The sequence below is a fragment of the Mesoplodon mirus genome (assembly GCF_964341445.2).
Source record: "Mesoplodon mirus genome assembly, chromosome: 17".
Classification (NCBI taxonomy): domain Eukaryota; kingdom Metazoa; phylum Chordata; class Mammalia; order Artiodactyla; family Ziphiidae; genus Mesoplodon; species Mesoplodon mirus.
The window spans coordinates 64,492,847-64,512,505 of NC_138993.1; the positions used below are offsets into that span (position 1 = coordinate 64,492,847).

Genomic DNA, 19,659 nt, shown 5'->3' on the forward strand with positions numbered 1-19,659 from the left:
ATGTATTTTCTGGGCAGCCACATCTGCTGGTTGCTGGGCCTAAGGCAGGCCCTGCCTACAGCACGCTGCATGTGGATTTCCTGGTTATTGCACCTGAAGTGGAGGGAGAAAACCACGTTGCCAGGGGCTGTGGTGACCACAGGCCTGAGTAGGCCAGTCCTATATAAACCAAGCAGAAAAATCCAAGAAAGGAGAGAGAAGGCTCACAGCTCTCCCTGTCTAGTCTTAAGTGAAAGAACATGCCTCTTGGACACAGATGATGGAGTCATTATTCTGAATCTCCTATGTGAGGTCAAAGCTCTGATTCCTCTTCATCAGGGGGTATCATTGTTACCCCAGTTCTCCCTACAAGGAAAAAGCTAAATGTGCAGGTTTAATGTTATGCCATGTTAGGATTCCAACTCTAATTTCTGCTTAGAATCAATCTTAGTGTTATGGAAGGGAAGCTTTGATGTGTTTCTTACCACTCACCAGACGCTTGGTTCATATTCCTCCTGTGAAGGAAGTGCCGTTATCCTTGGGTTTTACAGATGAGAAAACAGGCTTGGAGAGATTAGGTAATACAATCGGGGATACACAGCAGGTAAATAGAAGAACCAGAGGTGAAATTCAGAGTTCACGTCTGACCCTCATATCACCCTTCTCTCAAAGGATTTGCAAAAAGTACTCAAAGCTACTAGCATAAGAAAGCACATCCTTTTTTTCTTCCTTCAATCAGCAGCTACCAAGTGTACTGCTAGGGAATTGTCTCCACCAAGTGGATATTTTCATTTTTGCTAGTTGGAAATGGAAAATAAGGTACATTTGGAAAACATTGAACTTTTAAGGGACACCTTGAAGTTTTCCTCCAACAGAATTCATTAATTTAAAGTCACACTATTTTACTAATTGAAAAACTCACCGTTGAATGAGCTGGTGATTTCTGTTTATTGCTAACCCATATTCCTTTCAAAGCACCACTTGAACTGCAGCTGAGCATTTTGAGCCAGGTGTTTTTTTTTTAGTATATGCCATCTATTTTTGTTAGTGGGAATGTTTGCCATTTCTTCCAAAGGAGTTAACTATAAATTATACTTCAGAGAACTTCTGAGCAAATATGTTCATGCCTCAGCACTTTAATGTGTTAATTAGCTATTAACGGTGTCAGTAAATTAGACCTGTCAAAAATAATGGCCTCCTTGACTAGGTTTTTACCACCACTTCACTTGAGGGTGTTACTTATAAGTTTTGACCTCCGGAACTGTTGAAAAAGCAAGGTTGTAGAGGTCTGCCTTGCAAAAGATAAACTCTGAGAGGGTTTGTGGGAAGTCACCCAAGGCTTGAGTCTGTGAGTGTTTTAAGGACTGGTAGCCCCTAATTTACAGACCTCAGGCTTACCAACAACTCGATTCCATCTATGGCTGACAGTGGAGTTTATCCCCAGGAACTCTAAACCCTTCTTTTATGTATGCGATGAGTTAGCAATTTATTGCTACTGTTCCCACACCCGAGAGAGTTACCTTCCCCACCAAATCAGCGTTCTGGTTGGTTCTGAGGAAGGACCTGACCTCATCAGAACCTGCTCTCTATCTCTCCTCTTGTGCTGAGAGGGCAGAGCTGATCCTGCTGCAGGTACCAGGGCTGAGACCGGAGAACTGAGTGAGACACTCAGGGAAAAAATGGTATGAGTAGTGGTTAAAGTTTAAAGCCTACTGTTATTTTTCCAGTCACATTAAGGGTTGAATTCATCAGCCTGGGATTCTGACCACTGTGTACCATTTGGGAAAATGTGTTTCATGTTGTTAGTGATCAGACCATAGACTTAACCTTTTGCAAGACTCGTGTTTTCTGTACATAAAGCCTGTAAGATTCCTAAAATAAATGCAAATTATGCTGCATGATAAGGTTTTCTAGAATAGTTTTTTAAATATAGGATAGAGGTTATATCACACACACACTTTGTTGTCTGTTTAGGATTGCAGTAAGAGTCCGCTAAAACTCCTCAAAACCACAGGTTAAAACAAATCTCAAAAAATAATGAAACCACACTGTCCCAGTAGCTCTGGTGGTAAATGATGAGTCAGTTGTGGTTATCCTGGAGGACTGTCTTTAATCTTGCAGGGAACTAACAGGCTTCCTCCCCCTATGCTTCTATTGCTCCCTGGGTTCTGGTTGGGGGACTTGAGGGTTGAAGTTTAAAGTAGAGCTGGGTCACGGTTCAGCCGCAGACACAGGTAGCCCTGCAACACTACTATAGCTGCCAAAATAAGCCTCCATTATCCTGTTTTGCTAAAAATAAGTTCCTTTTGCTGTTTTTGACAGCCTTACCATCAGGGAGATTATTTTCTGTCTGGAAGTAGTTCACCCTATAAAATAGAAAATCATTGTCATTGCATTCTGCATTTGTAGGGGCCTAAATCTGTTCAGTTAATTAGAGCATCTTCTGGGTACTCTTCAAAATGGATCCTAGGGGTAGGACTAAAACTTAAAATTTTATTCTTTCCCTGAGAAACATAGACTGGAGGCCACCTTCCCCCATTATTCCCTGAATATATGATTATCGTAGCCTTAGAATTATTATTTATCATTGACTTTGCCTGAACACAATAATAAATGACTTGGTGTATCTTGGCACTTATGAGTTTTTTCATATTAAAAAGTTTAATGCCAAATGTAAACCTGAGAGATATGTACATTCATTTGCTTAACAAATGAACATACCAGTATGTGCCATCGTTATTTCAAACTGAAATATGGCACTGTTTCAGTCTGAAATGAAAATGATGGCATGTGGTAAAAATGTATTAGTTTAAATTCTGTTAACTTGAAATCTGTTAGTGTCTGGACAAAAGCCAGGCTGAAGTTTACCATCACCCTGGCTGTGCAAATAAAAATACGTGACTAAGAAAATGAATGGTGTAGGAGGAATGATCAAACAAACCAACAGAACAAACTTTCAGGATACTTTGAAAGCATCCATTTATATGCAAACAGTTAATTTCATAATTATAAAATATTCTTCTAGGAACCAACCAGTGCTTATTTAAACCCGATGTTATTACGTGTGCCCTGAAAAATTTTGAAAGGTCATGAAAACACATCTTGATTTAGACTTCTCATGGTTCATGATGACATTCCAGTCAGTCTCATTTATAATCTTTCACTAATATTAGAAGATGTGACTTTGTGGGAGCTCTGCTCAATTATAAAGATTACAACGTCAAAACCATTAAAACATCTATTTTAAAGGTCTGATGTGCAAAGGAGTAACAGGGTTGAGATAGTGGCAGATGAGGTTTCCCAGGGTGAAAGGCAGTATTGCATGCGTTTTGTAGTCAGAGCTGGATGGAATCCATTTCAACCCCTTACTAACTCGTCTCTGGCACATTATGTAACTTTTGTGTGCCTCAGTTTCTTCATCTGTGAATATGGGAATAATAACACCCAGAGATATATCCCGAGGATCATGCATAGGCCAAACTGAAAAGTGTGTGACGTAAAATAGGCACTCCATACAGCTTAACTTGCTTTTCTTTCTTGCTTGTCTTAACATATGTTTTAACCATTGTGGTTATGTTTTCGGAAAGCAGCACACTCATTCATGAGGACAGTGTAAATGAGACTTTCTTCCTGGACAACCACACGTTTTATGTTAATGTAAATGACCTCCTCTAATTGCAGGTTATATCCAGGCATGTAGAGGACTTATGATTGCCGCCGTCAGCCTGGGCTTTTTTGGTTCCATATTTGCCCTGTTTGGAATGAAATGTACCAAAGTCGGAGGCTCAGATAAAGCCAAAGCTAAAATTGCTTGTTTGGCTGGGATTGTATTCATACTGTCAGGTAAATAGTAACTTTCTTCCAAACAAGGTGCTTCAGGATGTTAATGAAACACCAGTAATCATAGCTTTCCTTCTGATGCTCTTCAGGGCTATGCTCAATGACCGGGTGTTCCCTGTATGCAAACAAAATCACGACGGAGTTCTTTGATCCCCTCTTCGTGGAGCAAAAGTAAGTACTCTTCTTAAGTCTGTATGCTTGTGGTTCACGGGAAATGGATATAAAATCATCGTCTAAATTAAGGTACATAAATTTCCTCCGTGGCTTATGAAAGTGAGACATACTAATAAATGATGTTTGATGACATCATTCAAGAGAAAACATTTTATATGCTACGTTGGCAAAAGATGCATTGAACTACTGCATTAGGGTTACATAGTGTCTTGTCTCTAAATAGCTCAAGGCGTAGGATTTAGAATGCTGAAGGTCATCTACTGTACAGAGTCACGTAGAGGAAAAGTGCAAGAGAGGTGTAAGGTGGGGAGGAAAGAAGGCTAAAGTATGACAGCAGAAACTTAAGAGCTTGTCTCAATTGTTGTCCATCCAAAATGATATTTGCCGGATGTTCTGAGCCAGCTTCCATCTCAGGCATTGAGATGAACACTGAGACTGTGATCCTGAAGATGAGAAACGTTTAGGTGATACTGAATGAAATACTGTGTTTCAGTTTTAGTTAGCCTTTTACATTTGTTCTGTTGACCACGGCCTTAACACGTTCCACCTAATAAACCTTTGTAAAGAAATTGTACATGATGCAGGGTCTTTAAAAAATGGTGTAAGAGTGGCACAGACACCCAGATGTGACCGGTCTCAGCTGCGGGTGAACGGTTTGGCACTTACAGACCAGTTTGTTTGTTGTTGGTGGTTTTTAATGATGGGCTGTTGCTTTTTATAGTTTCTCTAGGCTTATTTCTTTGCATTGGGAAAACCCAAGGAATACCAAATTAGAAGTAATAATAGATCAAGTATTTTGTCTCCTGTGAGAATATTCCCACGGACTTCTGTAGAAAGCCGCATGTGTGCTGCCGTCGCCCAGGCTGGGGATTCTCTTTCAGTCTTCAGATCAAATGTTACGGAAGTTTAAAAGAGTAATTACCAAAATGGCTGATCAGGGTCCATTACTTTTTTCTGGTGGATTTAGGAATCTTTAGGAAATGATTTTTCTAGTACTGTCTTTAGTTTATGCATAAATAGTAAATGTATATATAATGAAATATAATGAAAATAATAGCTAACACATGTTGAGCCCCTACCATGTAGCATTGCAAATATTATTTTATTATTTTAGTCTTACAACATCCTTATGAAGTAGGTTCTCTCTGCACCCCCTTTTTTTAAATTGGGGAAAGAATTCAAGGAATATGTGCAAGGGAACTTGGACTAAGCTAATAGGCTGATTGAACTGTGATTCAAACCAGGCAACCAAACTCTAGCACACTTACTCTAAAATGCATGATATATAATATTCTACTATTTTGTAATTTTTGTGACAGTGTGCCACATATATTTTTCATCAAAGAAGTTTCTTTTGTGCAGTAGTGTTTACTGTGAAATTTTATTAGATGGAAAACAAAAATGACTGCTTCAGACCCCAGTATAATGTTCACTCCCCTACCTATGTTAGAAAATGTGTTCTGATTTGTAAACTTTCTCCTGATTTTTGATAATGAGATTTGCACCGATGTGCATGGCACCAAACATTGAGATGAAAACTAAGACTGTTCTCCTGAAGATTAGAACCATTTTAATGATATTTAAATGAAATATCAGTTTTCATTTAAATATTATACTTAAATGATATTTTTATTTCAGGGTTTGATATCATAAATATACCACAAAATCATATTTCTCACAGTTTATTTTATTAAAGACATTGCCGACTTTTCTGGATTATCTTTCGTACATCACTGTTCTGTCTTCCTGACAATCATTAATGATGTCTTTGTCAGACTCTTAAAAATCATTTTCATCTTTTCTCACAAGGCTGAGGCTAATATCTGTATCTGTATCTGCACAGTAACTTAAACCTTTCCTTTGTGTTCTGTGCTCGCTACATGCTCAGTCACCTAACTCAGTTTAGTACCACTGGAATTTCTTATTCTTTCAGACTTTCGTTAAACTCAGTTCAGTAATTATGGACTGTGAGAGGTTTTCCTCTTTTCTACATTCTTGGTGCTACTTTGAACTATTCCATTCCCACTGTGAGCTTACCAGCATCCCTCTTTCTGTCTATGACTACTCTCTCTGTCTGTTTTCTCGTCTGAAAAATCAGGATAATCATAGAGTTGCTGTGAGAGTTAAGAGAGTGTGTATATATACCCTTAGACCTGATTAGAAAAGAGCAAAAACCTTGTATTAATAACTGTATTGTGTTAGCTATTATTAAGGTTGCTTTTTAATTGTGTGTAGTAGTTAAGATGTACCTTATCTTTATGGATGTCTTTATTAGCTCTTTTCTTCAATGACTTAAAAATATAACACCTACAATTTGCCAATTTACCTTGTCATTAAAAACACAAGAGTGAGGGATTATGAAAAACACCATGGCTTACAAATTGGTAATATTTGCAAATAACAGGTCCTTCACAGCAAAAAATACAGACTTTATTAAAAAAAAAAAAAGAAAGAAAACCTGCATATTGAGAACATGTTTAGCTCCTTGAGATCAGAGCTCACTCACATTTCTATCCCAGCAGTGCCTGGCACAAAGAAAGGCCCTCCATGACTTATGTACAAGGAATTATCAACGCCTGTTGAGAATTGTTAAATATGATCAGATGCTAATTACCCACAATGGTAGAAAAGAGGCATGAAGATGACATGTGACACCTACAGGAATTCACAAACTTTATTTAAATAAAACTTCTATAAAAATCAACCAGTTGACTAACTTGCTGTCATCTGTTTTCCTTTTATCAACGCCTCTAGTGGAGGAGAAGGAGATGGAAATTAGGAAGATTAATAAGCTGCAAATTGGGTATCAACACAAAGTAGACTGATTCCATAGGTTTTTTTTTTTTAATATTTATTTATTTGGTTGCACCGGGTCTTAGTTGTGGCAGGCAGGCTCCCTAGTTGCGGCTCCAGGGCTCCTTAGTTGTGGCACATGAGCTCCTTAGTTGTGGCATGCAAACTCTTAGTTGCAGCATGTGGGATCTAGTTCCCTGACCAGGGATCGAACCCGTGTTCCCTACATTGGCAGCACGGAGTCTTACCCACTGCACCACCAGGGAAGTCCCTTGGTAGGTCTTAAAAAATATCATAATTTTTAAAGTGAGATTTTGATCTTGGCATATTCTAGGGGATAGGGCTTCCTAGCTGGCATTTGCTAGCACTTAGTAAGTGGTGCCTCTGATGTAGTTTGTGCGTGAACACACAGAGGAATATGTTGGAGAATCACTGCCAAAGGCAGGGCCAGCCCTGGAAGAGTTGGGATAAGGGCCCCACTCTAGGGGGGGTTCTGACTCTTTCTTTGGTGTCTTCATGGATCTGCATGAGGGTAAGTTCCTTGAGGTCAGAAAACATCTATTTCATCTCTTACTTGCCTAGCACGGTGCCCGGTATGTGAAATCCTGATCTGTAGAACTGGTCCTTTCAGGATGAACAGAAAAGCCTTCTATTATCTCAGCAGACTGAGGAAGCCTCAGAGAGGACGGAGCTGGGAGGCAGGCTCACCCTTCTCTTCGCGCCCTTATCATGCATTCATCTTTCTCCAGCAGCGTGGCTCCCTCCGGTCCTAGATGGCCTGGCTGTGGCATACGCATGCATGTGTTTGGCCCTTAGGCAGGGCGATGAGGCGCACCTGCTCGCCACAGGCTCTAGTTAAAATTTCTGGTGAGCAAATACTCGTCCCAAAACGCACTGGAATACAGTTCAGGCCTCAGAACCTAGTCTTGTTGCTGTTTTTCTTGAGGATTCTCTAACATGTAAATTGAATCTTCTTGGTGGATTTCAAGGACATCCCTATATAAGACTCACCTTGGTTGCCTAAGTTAGAAACACACAACTAAGCTCATCCACAGAGTTCCCACCACATTCCTACTATGTGCAGGGAACTGTGTAGGTGCTTTATTGATGAGGGAACAGAATCCGTGTCTTCTGGTGTATCGCTGGCATAAAGATTGTGGCCATCGCGCTGCAAACAGTAGTAGGCTTTGTGTTCAGTGGCTAATTATTTCTGAAACCCTTCCTTTCCCACAACTCATAGGGGAAGATTTTTCTTCCGGCCTACAATCATTTGACAGAATTGCAATCTTTAAAGAGCTTCACCTGACTGTGGCTGTTTCTGCCATTTCTCCATTTTTTCCTTTTGTTTTACTTCCCTGTGTCCATTCAAGTTGTGATTATGTTTTATGGCTCCAGGATGGGCTCCTGCAAAGCCTTTAAAACTATTTCTCAACTCTTCCCTTTGGGCTGTTTCAAACCAACTTCCTCCTTTTTATTAAAGCAAAACCTACCACATAAAAAAATCTATCCTCTTGCAAGCTTATGGTCACAAGCACTCCTTAGCGTGATTCACCGTATCATTGTGTTGAAATATAATTACATATCCCCACCATGGCTTTGTTGTCCAAACCACTAACTTCTGAGCGTCTTGCTTTGTTTTTTCTTAAATAGACTGTTCCGAAGAGTTGATTGGCTTAAAGAGTTGTTCTGCATAAAGAAACTTCTTTTCAAATCATGCAAAGTTGGGGCACTGAACCAATTTCCTTAATTGAGGAAACAGGACATCGTGATCTTAGATTTATTCTCTTTTAGTCAATGAGATTTATCATGAACGTTTTGGCTCAGATATTCATATTTGGGTCTTATCATACTCCAGCCTTTGTATTTTGAGAGCTTTTAAAACCATGGAGTTATTTATCTCTAGCATTCTTCATTCAGTTAGTTTCTACTTTAGAATCTAAGTTTTACTTTGGTAAAATCTTTTCATCATTGTGGTTATTTAGTAGTTAGAGAAGTAAACAGCTGTCTACTTCCCGATAGATTCCCTCAGTCTTGTCATCTGTCAAGTTCAATGCACAATAGACAATACAAGAAGGACGTTTCTAGGTTACACACATTTTCCTGGGTGAAGTTGAAAGGAATATCGATCTCACTGGGTGACCTTGCCTAGATATTTAACTTCTCTCTTCTGTCCTTATTTTAATTTAATGAATTATAGATGTTTGTGTACTTAAGCTTATTGCAATCATGAGGTTATTTGGAGAATGAATTAATGTCGGTAAAAGGCTCATAGATTCTCAGATAAGGGATTCCATAGAAGTGCCAAGTGTTAAGAACAAAACAGAAGTTGACTGTTAAATATTAAGAAGGTGTTACTCTGTGATTTCACTTTGTTCTGTGGAAGCACTGGCCACTTCAGATCATCAGAATTGCTCTGATGCTTTTGTTCATGCTGGCAGGACTTAAAAATATACTTGGAAATCAAGTGTTTGGCAACTGTGTTTTGTTTTCATTGACCAGTATATGAAGTCACGACTCCTTCCAGTTTGCCAGGCTTTCTGGTGACTCAGCTTTTAGCACCACCACCCCGTTCCTTCCCTTTTTTCACATCCCAGGTAACCCCTGCATATCCTGCAGGACTTGCATTCTGCGTAATGTGCCCACCTCGGTGCTCCCTTTGCCCTTTGTGCTCCGATTATAATCCTACTGGGCAGTGACACTTGCTTATCGGTCCATCTTCCAAACCAGATCAGGAGCATCTCTAAGCGAAGACCACGTCTTGCTGATTTGGGCATCTCTTGTAGCTAGTCCCTACTCCGTGACATTTCCAGCAAGGATGGTCAGTGAGCAGTGGTGTACCACTGTCTGTCTGTCTGCATCTCTCCTAGAGTGGAAAGACTGAGTATGCTTGGGGAGATTTGGTTAAAGGAATGGGGAAGGAAGGCAGCCTACACACTGGTTAAAGATGAGGACGCTGGATCAGGACTGCCTGGGAGGGAGCCCCAGCTCTGCCATTTATCAGTAGTGTAACCTTGAAGAAATTACTTTCCTTTCTGTGTCCTGTGTTCCTCATCTGTAAAATGGGAAGAATGAGAGCTATGAGGTTATTGTGAGGATGAAATGAGATAGTACATTTCAGCTACTTAGAATGTGCCTAGCATGTAGTAAGCACTCAGTAAATGCTAGTAAATTAATTTTAAGGGTACTGACCCTTAAACAGAGGATATTAATGTAGCAGGTCATTATCTTATATGCTGTATTAAGGGTGGCCACAGAGAAATGTATATTGAAGTGTTGGAGGCCTAGTGGAAAGGATAATTGTTGTAAGACACTTGACTCTCAAGTGGAAGGCAGGTAAGGGACCTAGCATGAACGCATTTAAAAGAAACAAGGCTTGTGTAATTCCTTCTCTTTATTTCTGATCATCTCCATCACAGCTCTGAGTTAGAGATACGCAGCAATTTGAAACTGTCAAATGGATAGATACTCCTGAGACCCTTTTCATGAGAACTCATCCTATGTTCATCTTCCCAACTCCAGGCTCGATTCTAAACTATTTTCAGGCAGTCTGCTGAGGATTCGGAAGATCACGTAGGGTATGCTTTGTTTTTTTTTTTGTTTTTTTTTTTTGTTTTTTGCGGTACGCAGGCCTCTCACTGTTGTGGCCTCTCCTGTTGCGGAGCACAGGCTTCGGACGCGCAGGCTCAGTGGCCATGGCTCACGGGCCCAGCCGCCCCGTGGCATGTGGGATCTTCCCGGACCGGGGCACGAACCCGTGTCCCCTGCATCGGCAGGCGGACTCTCAACCACTGCGCCACTAGGGAAGCCCTAGGGTATGCTTTTAATTGACCCACGCTTTTTTGCTGCAAATCCATCTGTATTTTCTTCCTTCAACACAAACAGATGTGCAAACCCACCTTCACACCCACAGACTCTTGCTGGTCATGGCCCCAGGTGTCACAGGACAGCCCTGGTTGTTTTAGGAATTCCCCATCTTGGAGCACAGCCCCCCTCTGCAGTGTCAGTTTATTCAGACTTGGAAGTTTGCGTGAGAACATGTTACTGTGCCTACTTTGAGTGTTGTGACTCAGCACATCATTTCCCACTTAAAATCAAGGCCCAGTAAACCCCCAGTTATCCACACGAATGGAGATCAATGGCATGGATGTTGCTCAGTAACAGATTTGTTTTTGAATCGAACTGTGTAATTTTGGGGACAGGAGGTGGTCCTTTTAAATTACAGTTTACTTTGACTAATATTATATTAAGTTATACTGTGGATAGTTTATAAAATTTCCATGAGTAATCGGCAAGAATCAGAACTCCTGTAAAGACACTCACTGTGCACTTTACACACGGTTAGAGAGAGAACGAGGCAGAGAGGTTAAGAGGTGGGTTTTCAAGTTCACTCTCTGCTCAGCTCCTGGCCCTGGCCCTGGCTCCTTTGTGATCTTAGGGAAGATGCAATTGCTTCCTCTGGGTAACGGGGATAGCACCTGCTGCTTCTGAATGTTAGGGGGATTAAAGAAAGTAACATATAGACAGCACCCCGACAGGGGCACATGGTAGGTGATTACCTGTTCTTAACATACAGTCTATAGAATTCTGAACTACCCTAATGATAACTCATAACACACGGAAAGGTAATGCACGCATGTCTGTTATAAACTATAAACCAGAGAAAAGAATGCGTGCCTGTTACGAACATTGAAAAGCAATTTAGAATTGACACACAGAAAAATCAGTCTTTATTTTGAGTTTCCTAAATTTGAGAATTCTCTGTGAAGGTTCCATATGCAAGTAGGTGCTTATCATTTAAATGATCCCATTCTACTCGAGCCACCATTTGCGAGGCACCTTCTGCTATTTCATAGTCCCGTAGGAAGCTTTGGGTAGGAAATCTTGTGGCATCATCCAGACTGCTGAGCAAACTGTTAACTGATGTGAATTGCATAAGGAGAGGAGAGACTGCAGCAGCCTCGGGAAATACACGGGTCGGTGGGCACTAAACAGCCTGCTTCCGGTGCCTGGGACCCCAAAAGAATGTGGAGTATTTGGGGGAAATGTATGTTTGTAGATAATGCCTGTAGAATGCTTGTTTACATAAAATCCATCCATGCAGTTATATAGACCTTGGGTTATATAAGCCTATGAGTTGAGGAAAGTTTCTTTTTGATGGTAATCTTTAAAAGATTGGTATACCAATGAAATTCAATTTTAAAATGTTAACATTGATAATATATGGGTGTGCTTCCTAAACTTTAAACTTTTTAAAAACATATTTAGTTGTTTTAAGGTAACTGGAATGTTTTGGCTGCTACCACCCTTGATTAAAATGAGGAGTAGGACAGTATGTTTGAAAAAAGACTATCCTTGATGTCAAAAGACTCAGCTTCTAGCTCTGTGACCTTCAGCAAGCTCACTTTTCTCTGGGGATCTTAAAAGGATGAGGGTTTTTTCATTTGTTAAACAGTTTTTGTTTTGTGTTTGGAGGAGCTGCATTTTCTTTTTTCAAGTACAAGGAGCCCTGATTTTAATTATTACACTCACCTCTTTTTGTGCTGGGTGAAAAGACAGCCTGAGGGAATTCTGAAAAAATTCCATACCCTAGAGCCACTGAGAACCCAATGAGCCAGAGAGAGACACAACACATCTTTCTGAAATGACAGCTGAAAACACATTGTACTGATTGTGTTTTTTCACATTGATCCCATCTTTTACTTAGCTAAGGTGTACACAAAAGGGAGAAAGAGTGTTGGTTAAGAGCTCGGGGACTGGGATCGTAGTTACGAGTTTTAAATCCTGGTTCTACTATTTGCGTAGCTGAGGTATGGGGAGGAAAGTAATTTAATCTCCCTCAGCTTCAGTTTTTTTTCATTTGTAGAATGACTGAAGGAAGACCTCTCTCTCAGGATTGTAATGAAGATCAAATATGATAATACATGCCAAAACAACTTAGCACACAAAACAGAATCCTAGTACAGTGAGCTGACGGTAATAGCTGAGCTATTGTTGTGGTGGACTGTTACTTGAATCACATCTTTACAGGTTTGGGAGAACAGTTAACGTTTACTTTACAAAAACATGTTCTTCTGCTTCTATTGTTAAGTTTCATCACAGTTTACTATAATTATTTGCCTAATGTCTGACCATCCCCACTAGACTGTAAGATCCTTAAGAACATAGCTGTGTTCTCTCATCTATCCTGAAACACATGGTTCGCACAATGCCTGGCCTGTTATTTCTGTGCTGGTGACCAGGGTAGGCTACACCAGCTCCCCGTGGATGGCAAATCAAGTCACAACAGGGATTTGGGTGCAAGAAAGACAGAGGGAGTTGGTGAAAATAAGAGGTGTCCCTCAATCCGTTCCCTCAGGATTACTGTGCAGGTTACGAGGCTGAAATAGGAGGCAAAGTATGAAATGCATCAGAATTTAGGCCAGGTGTGGTTCTAGCTCTGGCTCCGTCAACAGGAAATGAAGATGTGACCAGTAGCTGGGAGCCCCAGGTACAGCCAGGTGAATAAGAATTAACTTCATCTAGTAATTCAGGGTACATTTTAATGCCTTAGATCTTTATGGTTCTTTTTTGGGAAAATAATAAGTGATCAATCTGTGTTTTACTTTCTCTGTATAGAAGAGAAAATTTTCCCTATTGTTTACTAGATTCACATTCAATTATATACATGAATTAAGGTAATAAGGCAGCTTTGATGAGCCCTATCCATTGAGCAGAATGTCTGAGAGATATTCCAAAAGCAGTGTTCTGATCTGTAAAACGAAGTTATGTCCCTAGCCTGATGGTCCTGGATCTGTCTGGTGCTAAGCAATTTGATAGCCTTTCAGAATAATGAAGAAACTTTGGCGATTTTAACAGCTCAATAAAGAGGCCTCTCCTAGTGGGAAAGCTGGTCTAGGGCCAGGAGGATATTGTTAACAAAAGACAGACCGGCAACAGATCATCTGAAATTTGGCTAATCATCTGAGGTGTTGAAGTCAGCTTCTTCCTGTTACCAAAAATGAAGAAAGATTTCCAGGCAGAGACAGAGTTTCCTGATAAATGTTAAAGGAGGCGTTGCCCGGAACAAACGAGTGGATGGTACATGGCTCACCTTCAATCCTGTCTTTCAATAATACAAGGCCATTTTTGCCAGATCACGTACACTGATGGGTGTGAATTCAAGTCACTGTTGAATAAGTCTGCTATACGTGTCTTTCAACAGAATGAAGAAGAAAAAGTCTCTGTAAGAGAAAGAACCAAGTCACAAAAGCCCTCACATCCAAATTGTTAAAAATTATTGGTATAGACGTGGAATCTCTTAGAGACTTCAGCTCTGAAATGGTTCTGTTTATTAGATGTTTGTCTCTGACAGAATTCATAAGAAGTTCAAAAGGAAATGATATTCTCCTTGGAATAGAGTCTATATTTAGTGACCTCAAGAAAATCTAAAAATAAATTTAAAAACAGGAATAAGTGAACCAGTTTTTGATACGAGCCAAACTCACGATTCTTAAATCCCCTCAGAAAGTTTCAAGATGATTAAATGAATATAAAGACATAGTTTCCAACATTTGAACTGCTTGGGTAATTTATCCTCTGATTTCTACACATTTGTATGCTCTTCTTATTTTATTTTTATTTTTAAATATTTATTTATTTATTTGGCTGCTCCGGGTCTTAGTTGCGGCACGCTGGATCTTTGTTGCCGTGTGCAGGATCTTCGTCGTGGCATGCGGGATCTAGTTCCCTAACCAGGGATCAAACCCGGGCCCCTTGCACTGGGAGCCTGGATTCTCAACCACTGGACCACCAGGGAAGTCCCTGCTCTTTTTAAATGAATTGATAGTGCCGCGCTGTGGTTTGATTTCTACCACCCCAACCCGTAATGGACTATTATTAATAATTAGAGACTTACTTTTAACCATGATGCCTGGCACTGGCATCCTATTTTAGAAAGCTAAATATTTTGGAAAAAATCTCAGACTGTTTCTTCCAGGAGTATTTATATTGAGAGTTAAATAATAATGCATAGTTTCAGGAGAGAAAACAGCCTAAGCTCTGGGGGGAAAAATAAAGAAAAATAGAAAGTATCATTAGATTGTAATCCTATCCTCATGTCCTCCAAGTAGAAATTTTCACTATGCTCATCCTTTAGTTGTCTCTGCAGTAAAAGGATGACAGCAGACGGACTTGATGCCAGCTTGCTGTAGGACTTGCAGATGTTTAAAGAGGTCCGGTGACAGGCACCTCCACCTTGGCAGCCCCTCTGCTCGTTTTATGTGTGTAATCTCATCCAAACATCATACAAGAAGGGTTGATTGTGGACATCCAGGATATCCTTTTTAGATGTGTAACACGATATTTAATGAAGGTATCTTTTATAGAACTTCCAGTTTAACACTTGATCTGCCACAGCTCTTTTGTTTTCACCTGTGCCCTTCACTCTTCAGTCCTCTTTTGAGCTGGTTTTTGTGCAGACCGAAGGGGTTTTTCCCCACTTACATCAACCTTCTGTTTCTGCTACGGTGTCTGATTGGCACAGTTCAAGAAGTTTCTTGGTTCCCAGAGCCTAATCAGTGCTCCAGGGCAGGATGAGGTGCTGACAGCTGTTCCTTCCTTTAGCTCTCAATTTGATTTCCCAGGGAAGGCAACACAAGAGTGAGAAAAGAAGGGATCACAAGGCAGCGTGTACTGTGTACGTCACCCATTCCCAGTTGCAAATGGAGGCTGTGAAGTACCTCAGAAGCCGGCTCTGGAAACGGGCACGTGGACCACAAGGCCCTCATCTTGTGTAAATGTTGCTTCCTGCTCCTGCTGGCTGGAGGCCGGGGCCACACTGTCACACCACCACTGCTGCCTGTGCCTGCCCAGATGGGAGTTCAGACGTAGCACCACAGCATGTAGAAAGGGATGAGGCAAAGCTCAGGACAGGCACAGGTCACTCACGCCAGCTGCTGGCCACCTAAGCCTGGCCCTGGCCCTGCACTTGGTTCAGGGGGACAGGCTGACCTTGGCCCTGACTTTCCCCTCTTACTCTCACCTCTTCCTTTCCGTTCTCAGCCCCTCTGTGGATTCTGTATGATCAAAACAGACCCTTCCCACTCTGACTTCATTTGACACTGAAAAGCACCATTAGGTAGGGAATGTCGCCCATCAGTTTTTGCCTTGTGATGGCGGTCTGTGGGCTCAAAGAGTTTGAGAATCACTTCTTTATTTTAAAAAAAAGAAAAAAGGTAAAAAAAAAACCCTATTCTTCAGGAAAAGGATAGGCAGACATGAGAACACTACAGCCCGAGATTTGGTATACTTTCCTCATTCCTTATTTGTTTCTCTGAAACATATATATATCGTATCTATATATAGATCTATATATATCTCTATGTTTCTCTGAAACATATATATATATATATATATATATATATATATATATATATATAAAATGTATATATATTCCTCCCCTAAAACATTTCCTCCAGCACTCAGCTGTGATTTCCTTTGTTGTTCTCAGTAGCGATATTTGTACATTTGTATGGTGACCTCTCCAAGGCAGGGGCTATCTTACTTATCTTTGCATCTGTTCTAGTCATGAGCGGAGTACTGTGGTCTGCCATCTAGGAGATGCTGCACAGCAATCTGTCACTAAATTATAGTTGTTTTTTATTCATCTCTTACTAGATTGTAGTGATAAGCAAGATGAGGCTGTACCTTTCACTGACCTTTCACTGACACTGTAGAAGAAGAAAAACTATTTTTTCCTCTACTCTCCTAGATTCTCTGCTGGGACCCTGTAAATTAGACTGAAAAAAAGGTAGATTAATAAGAGAAAACCAGAGTTCATTAACATGTGCGTCACACATACACATGGGAGTACCCAGTGATGCGTAACTCAAAGGGTTATATAGCATCTTAACAAAAGAACAATACATTTGTAGAGAAGTGGCAAGACAAAGGAAAAGGACTTTGAGCTTCTAGAGGCACAGATTATGGGAAGGCATGTGATGAGGGAACTAATGGAAGATGAGAGTTAGTGAAGTTTGTTACATAGATTGCTCTGGTGCCATTTGTGGGCTGAGCAGCGTGTACAGTGTCTCCGGGAAGTAACTTCTGTCCTTCCTGGCAGAGAGGGGATAGGGAACAGCATTACAAATTTATGTCCTGCTTTTAGGCAGTTGGTGGGGAGGCAGAGAGCTTTCCCCGTACCTGTTTCTTCTCAGTTGCTTTCAGCTCAAAATAATCCTTGTTGCCAAAGTGGCACATTTGGGGTGGCATGGTCTGCAACCCTTCAGTACCTTGCACATGACTGCACACAGCACGTGCTTGATAAACCCTGAGTTGAACTAAAATGAAAGCAAAGGCAACTTTCCCTTTTCTAACTGGAGTCTGCCTTAATGGTTTAGCCCGCGTGACAGCATAAATAGATGGAAACCTTTGTGAGCTTCAGGCAGAGCCCAGAGGAAAGATGCTGATAGGCCAGGAGGCCCCAGCTTGAGTTGACTGCTCCTGCTTTGCCCGCAGGGATGCCTTCATCTTCCTTTCGGGATGTTGGGAAGGTATAGTCAAGTGATGGCTATAAAAATGCTTTGAGAAAAGTTTAAAGCGTTATACACATACAGATGTTATTACTTCCTGTACAAGCTCCAATAGCAAAAATGTATTATGAGCATTTAATAAGTGTTGCCTAGTAGTGTTAAGCGCTGTTTACTCCCCAATGAGTAAGCTTTTATACTCGTGTGATACTTCTTCACAGGTATGAATTAGGAGCTGCTCTGTTTATTGGATGGGCAGGAGCCTCACTCTGCATAATTGGTGGTGTCATATTTTGCTTTTCAATATCTGACAACAACAAAGCACCCAGGTATGAAAAAGAGACAAAAACGACCTGTTAAAAAGTACAGTACTATTCTAAATTGTTACATGTGGGACAAATTATAGATTGTTCATATGATTCTTAGAAACTTCAAAAACCCAGAATTGGGAAAGGTTAGGAATATCTAGTAAATATGACATTTAATATAGTAAATATTATAATGAATAGAATAAATATAATTATAGTTCATTAAAAAAAAAACCCAGAGCTTGACATTCTTACATTCCAAAGCTATTGATGTAAGTAGAAATCTGGGTCTAACTCTGGGGGTCTATTCTTCACTTTGGCCTCATCAGAATTTTCACATAGGCAGAAATTGCTGATTAAGGTCACCACAGTCTCCTAGGTTCCAGGAAGATGAGTTTTAAATAAGTATTTTTCTTTTTTTATAAGTTTACTTATTTATTTATTATTTGGCTGTGTTAGGTTTTCGTTGCTGTGCGTGGGCTTTCTCTACTTGCGGCAAGCGGGGGCTACTCTTCGTTGCGGTGCGCATGCTTCTCATTGCGGTGGCTTCTCTTGTTGTGGGGCACGGGCTGTAGGCGCGTGGGCTTCAGTAGTTGTAGCACGTGGGCTCAGGAGTTGTGGCTCACAGGCTCAGTTGCTCCGCGGCATGTGGGATCTTCCCAGACCAGGGCTCGAACCCGTGTCCCCTGCACTGGCAGGCGGATTCTTAACCCCTAGTGCCACCAGGGAAGTCCTTAACTAAGTTTTGAAGGAGAGTAACTGAACAAATTAAGAAGCCATGAGTTTCTTCTGCAGATTCTCTTGGTCACACCAGCTGTTCAGAAATGACATTGAAATATTTCTTGGGGAGATAGAGAAGGGAAGAAAGCTAAAAGGGAAAGACAAACTTAGCTATGAGAGAAATAGGGGCAAAATGGTTTCTTCCCATTTTTGTTTGACCTACGTGTAAAAGACAATCTACCAAACTGTGTTTTGCCTTGCAGAATGGGATACACATACAATGGGGCCACATCTGTCATGTCTTCTCGGACAAAGTATCACGGTGGAGAAGATTTTAAAACCACAAACCCTTCAAAACAGTTTGATAAAAACGCTTACGTCTAAAAAGAGCACTGCCCGCAAGCCGTGTCTTGAGCTTGTTTTAAACGTGAACTGTTCACAGAATGCTGCCATCAAGGCCCTCCTACAATTAACACTCAAACTATTTTTAAAATACAAATTTGAAGAACTTGTTGATTATCAGATGTAAATGTTCTTACATAGTTACATACTAATCATTTTCTGATGTGGCTTTCTATAAAAAAATAAACAGGCTATTTACAGGATTTGTATATATTTTATACATCATAAAATATGTATATGTATTTAGCACCAAAGATTCCAGTATTCATAATGTAGCCTTCTTAATCATTCAAACCTTGCAGTCTTTGTCCCCATTTTTTATGTTTCTTTTTCTTCGTATATTAAACAGAAGGTGTTTAAGGGGTTGTGTCTTGTCAACAGTATGGGGGCAATCTGAGACTATTCCTCAGATGTTTGGGTTGAACGAACATGTACTGGCTGCGTAGAGCTGAGTTCTGGTTTCTGACCCCTGTCTGTCACCCCCGTACTTCTCCACGGCTGCTCCGGCAAGGGCTAACAGGGCCAAATGCTGTTGCCCATCACCTGGCACGTCCGCTTTAAATAACTCCTCCGGCTTCTCCAGTACAGAGAGCAGATCCTGGGGTGGGGCCTCGGCAAGAGCAGAGCTGGAGACGCCTGTCATGGCCGACTTTGGGGCCAACAGAGGAAGGCCTGGGGCCGCGTTGTACCTGCCCTGCTCGGAAATAACGGACCAAGTTCCAGTGTGTCGCTCAGGTCGTGTGCATGGAACTAACTGGTAATGGAGAGACAGCATTTTTCAAGACGTGTTAAGTTACTCCAGTGATCTCTGACCAGACGCCGTTTTATTTCCAGCCCTTTTACCTCCTGCCCGTAAGGGCGATAGTTATCTCAGTCTGCGTGTGCCCTCCCTCACTCCATCCTCACAGCTGCCCCCTGAGGTAAGTGCTGTAGCAACC

General features: G+C 41.0%; 1 protein-coding gene across 6 annotated transcripts in view; it reads left to right on the plus strand.

Moving 5' to 3' along the window:
- Positions 1–18,875, plus strand: part of CLDN10 (claudin 10) — a gene marked incomplete at its 5' end in the record, with an annotated part of 94,154 nt that extends 75,279 nt beyond the window's left edge. For 3 of the 6 annotated variants that reach the window (XM_082602044.1, XM_082602045.1, XM_082602043.1), the window contains 4 exons: positions 3,661–3,822; positions 3,909–3,990; positions 17,513–17,620; positions 18,583–18,875. In XM_082602044.1, the coding sequence (XP_082458170.1) occupies positions 3,661–3,822; positions 3,909–3,990; positions 17,513–17,620; positions 18,583–18,703 (473 nt within the window). In that variant the 3' untranslated portion in view covers positions 18,704–18,875. The remainder of the gene's footprint in view (positions 1–3,660; positions 3,823–3,908; positions 3,991–17,512; positions 17,621–18,582) is intronic. The other 3 variants (XM_082602047.1, XM_082602048.1, XM_082602046.1) reach the window with 1 other exon arrangement.
- Between the last annotated feature and the right edge of the window lie 784 nt (positions 18,876–19,659).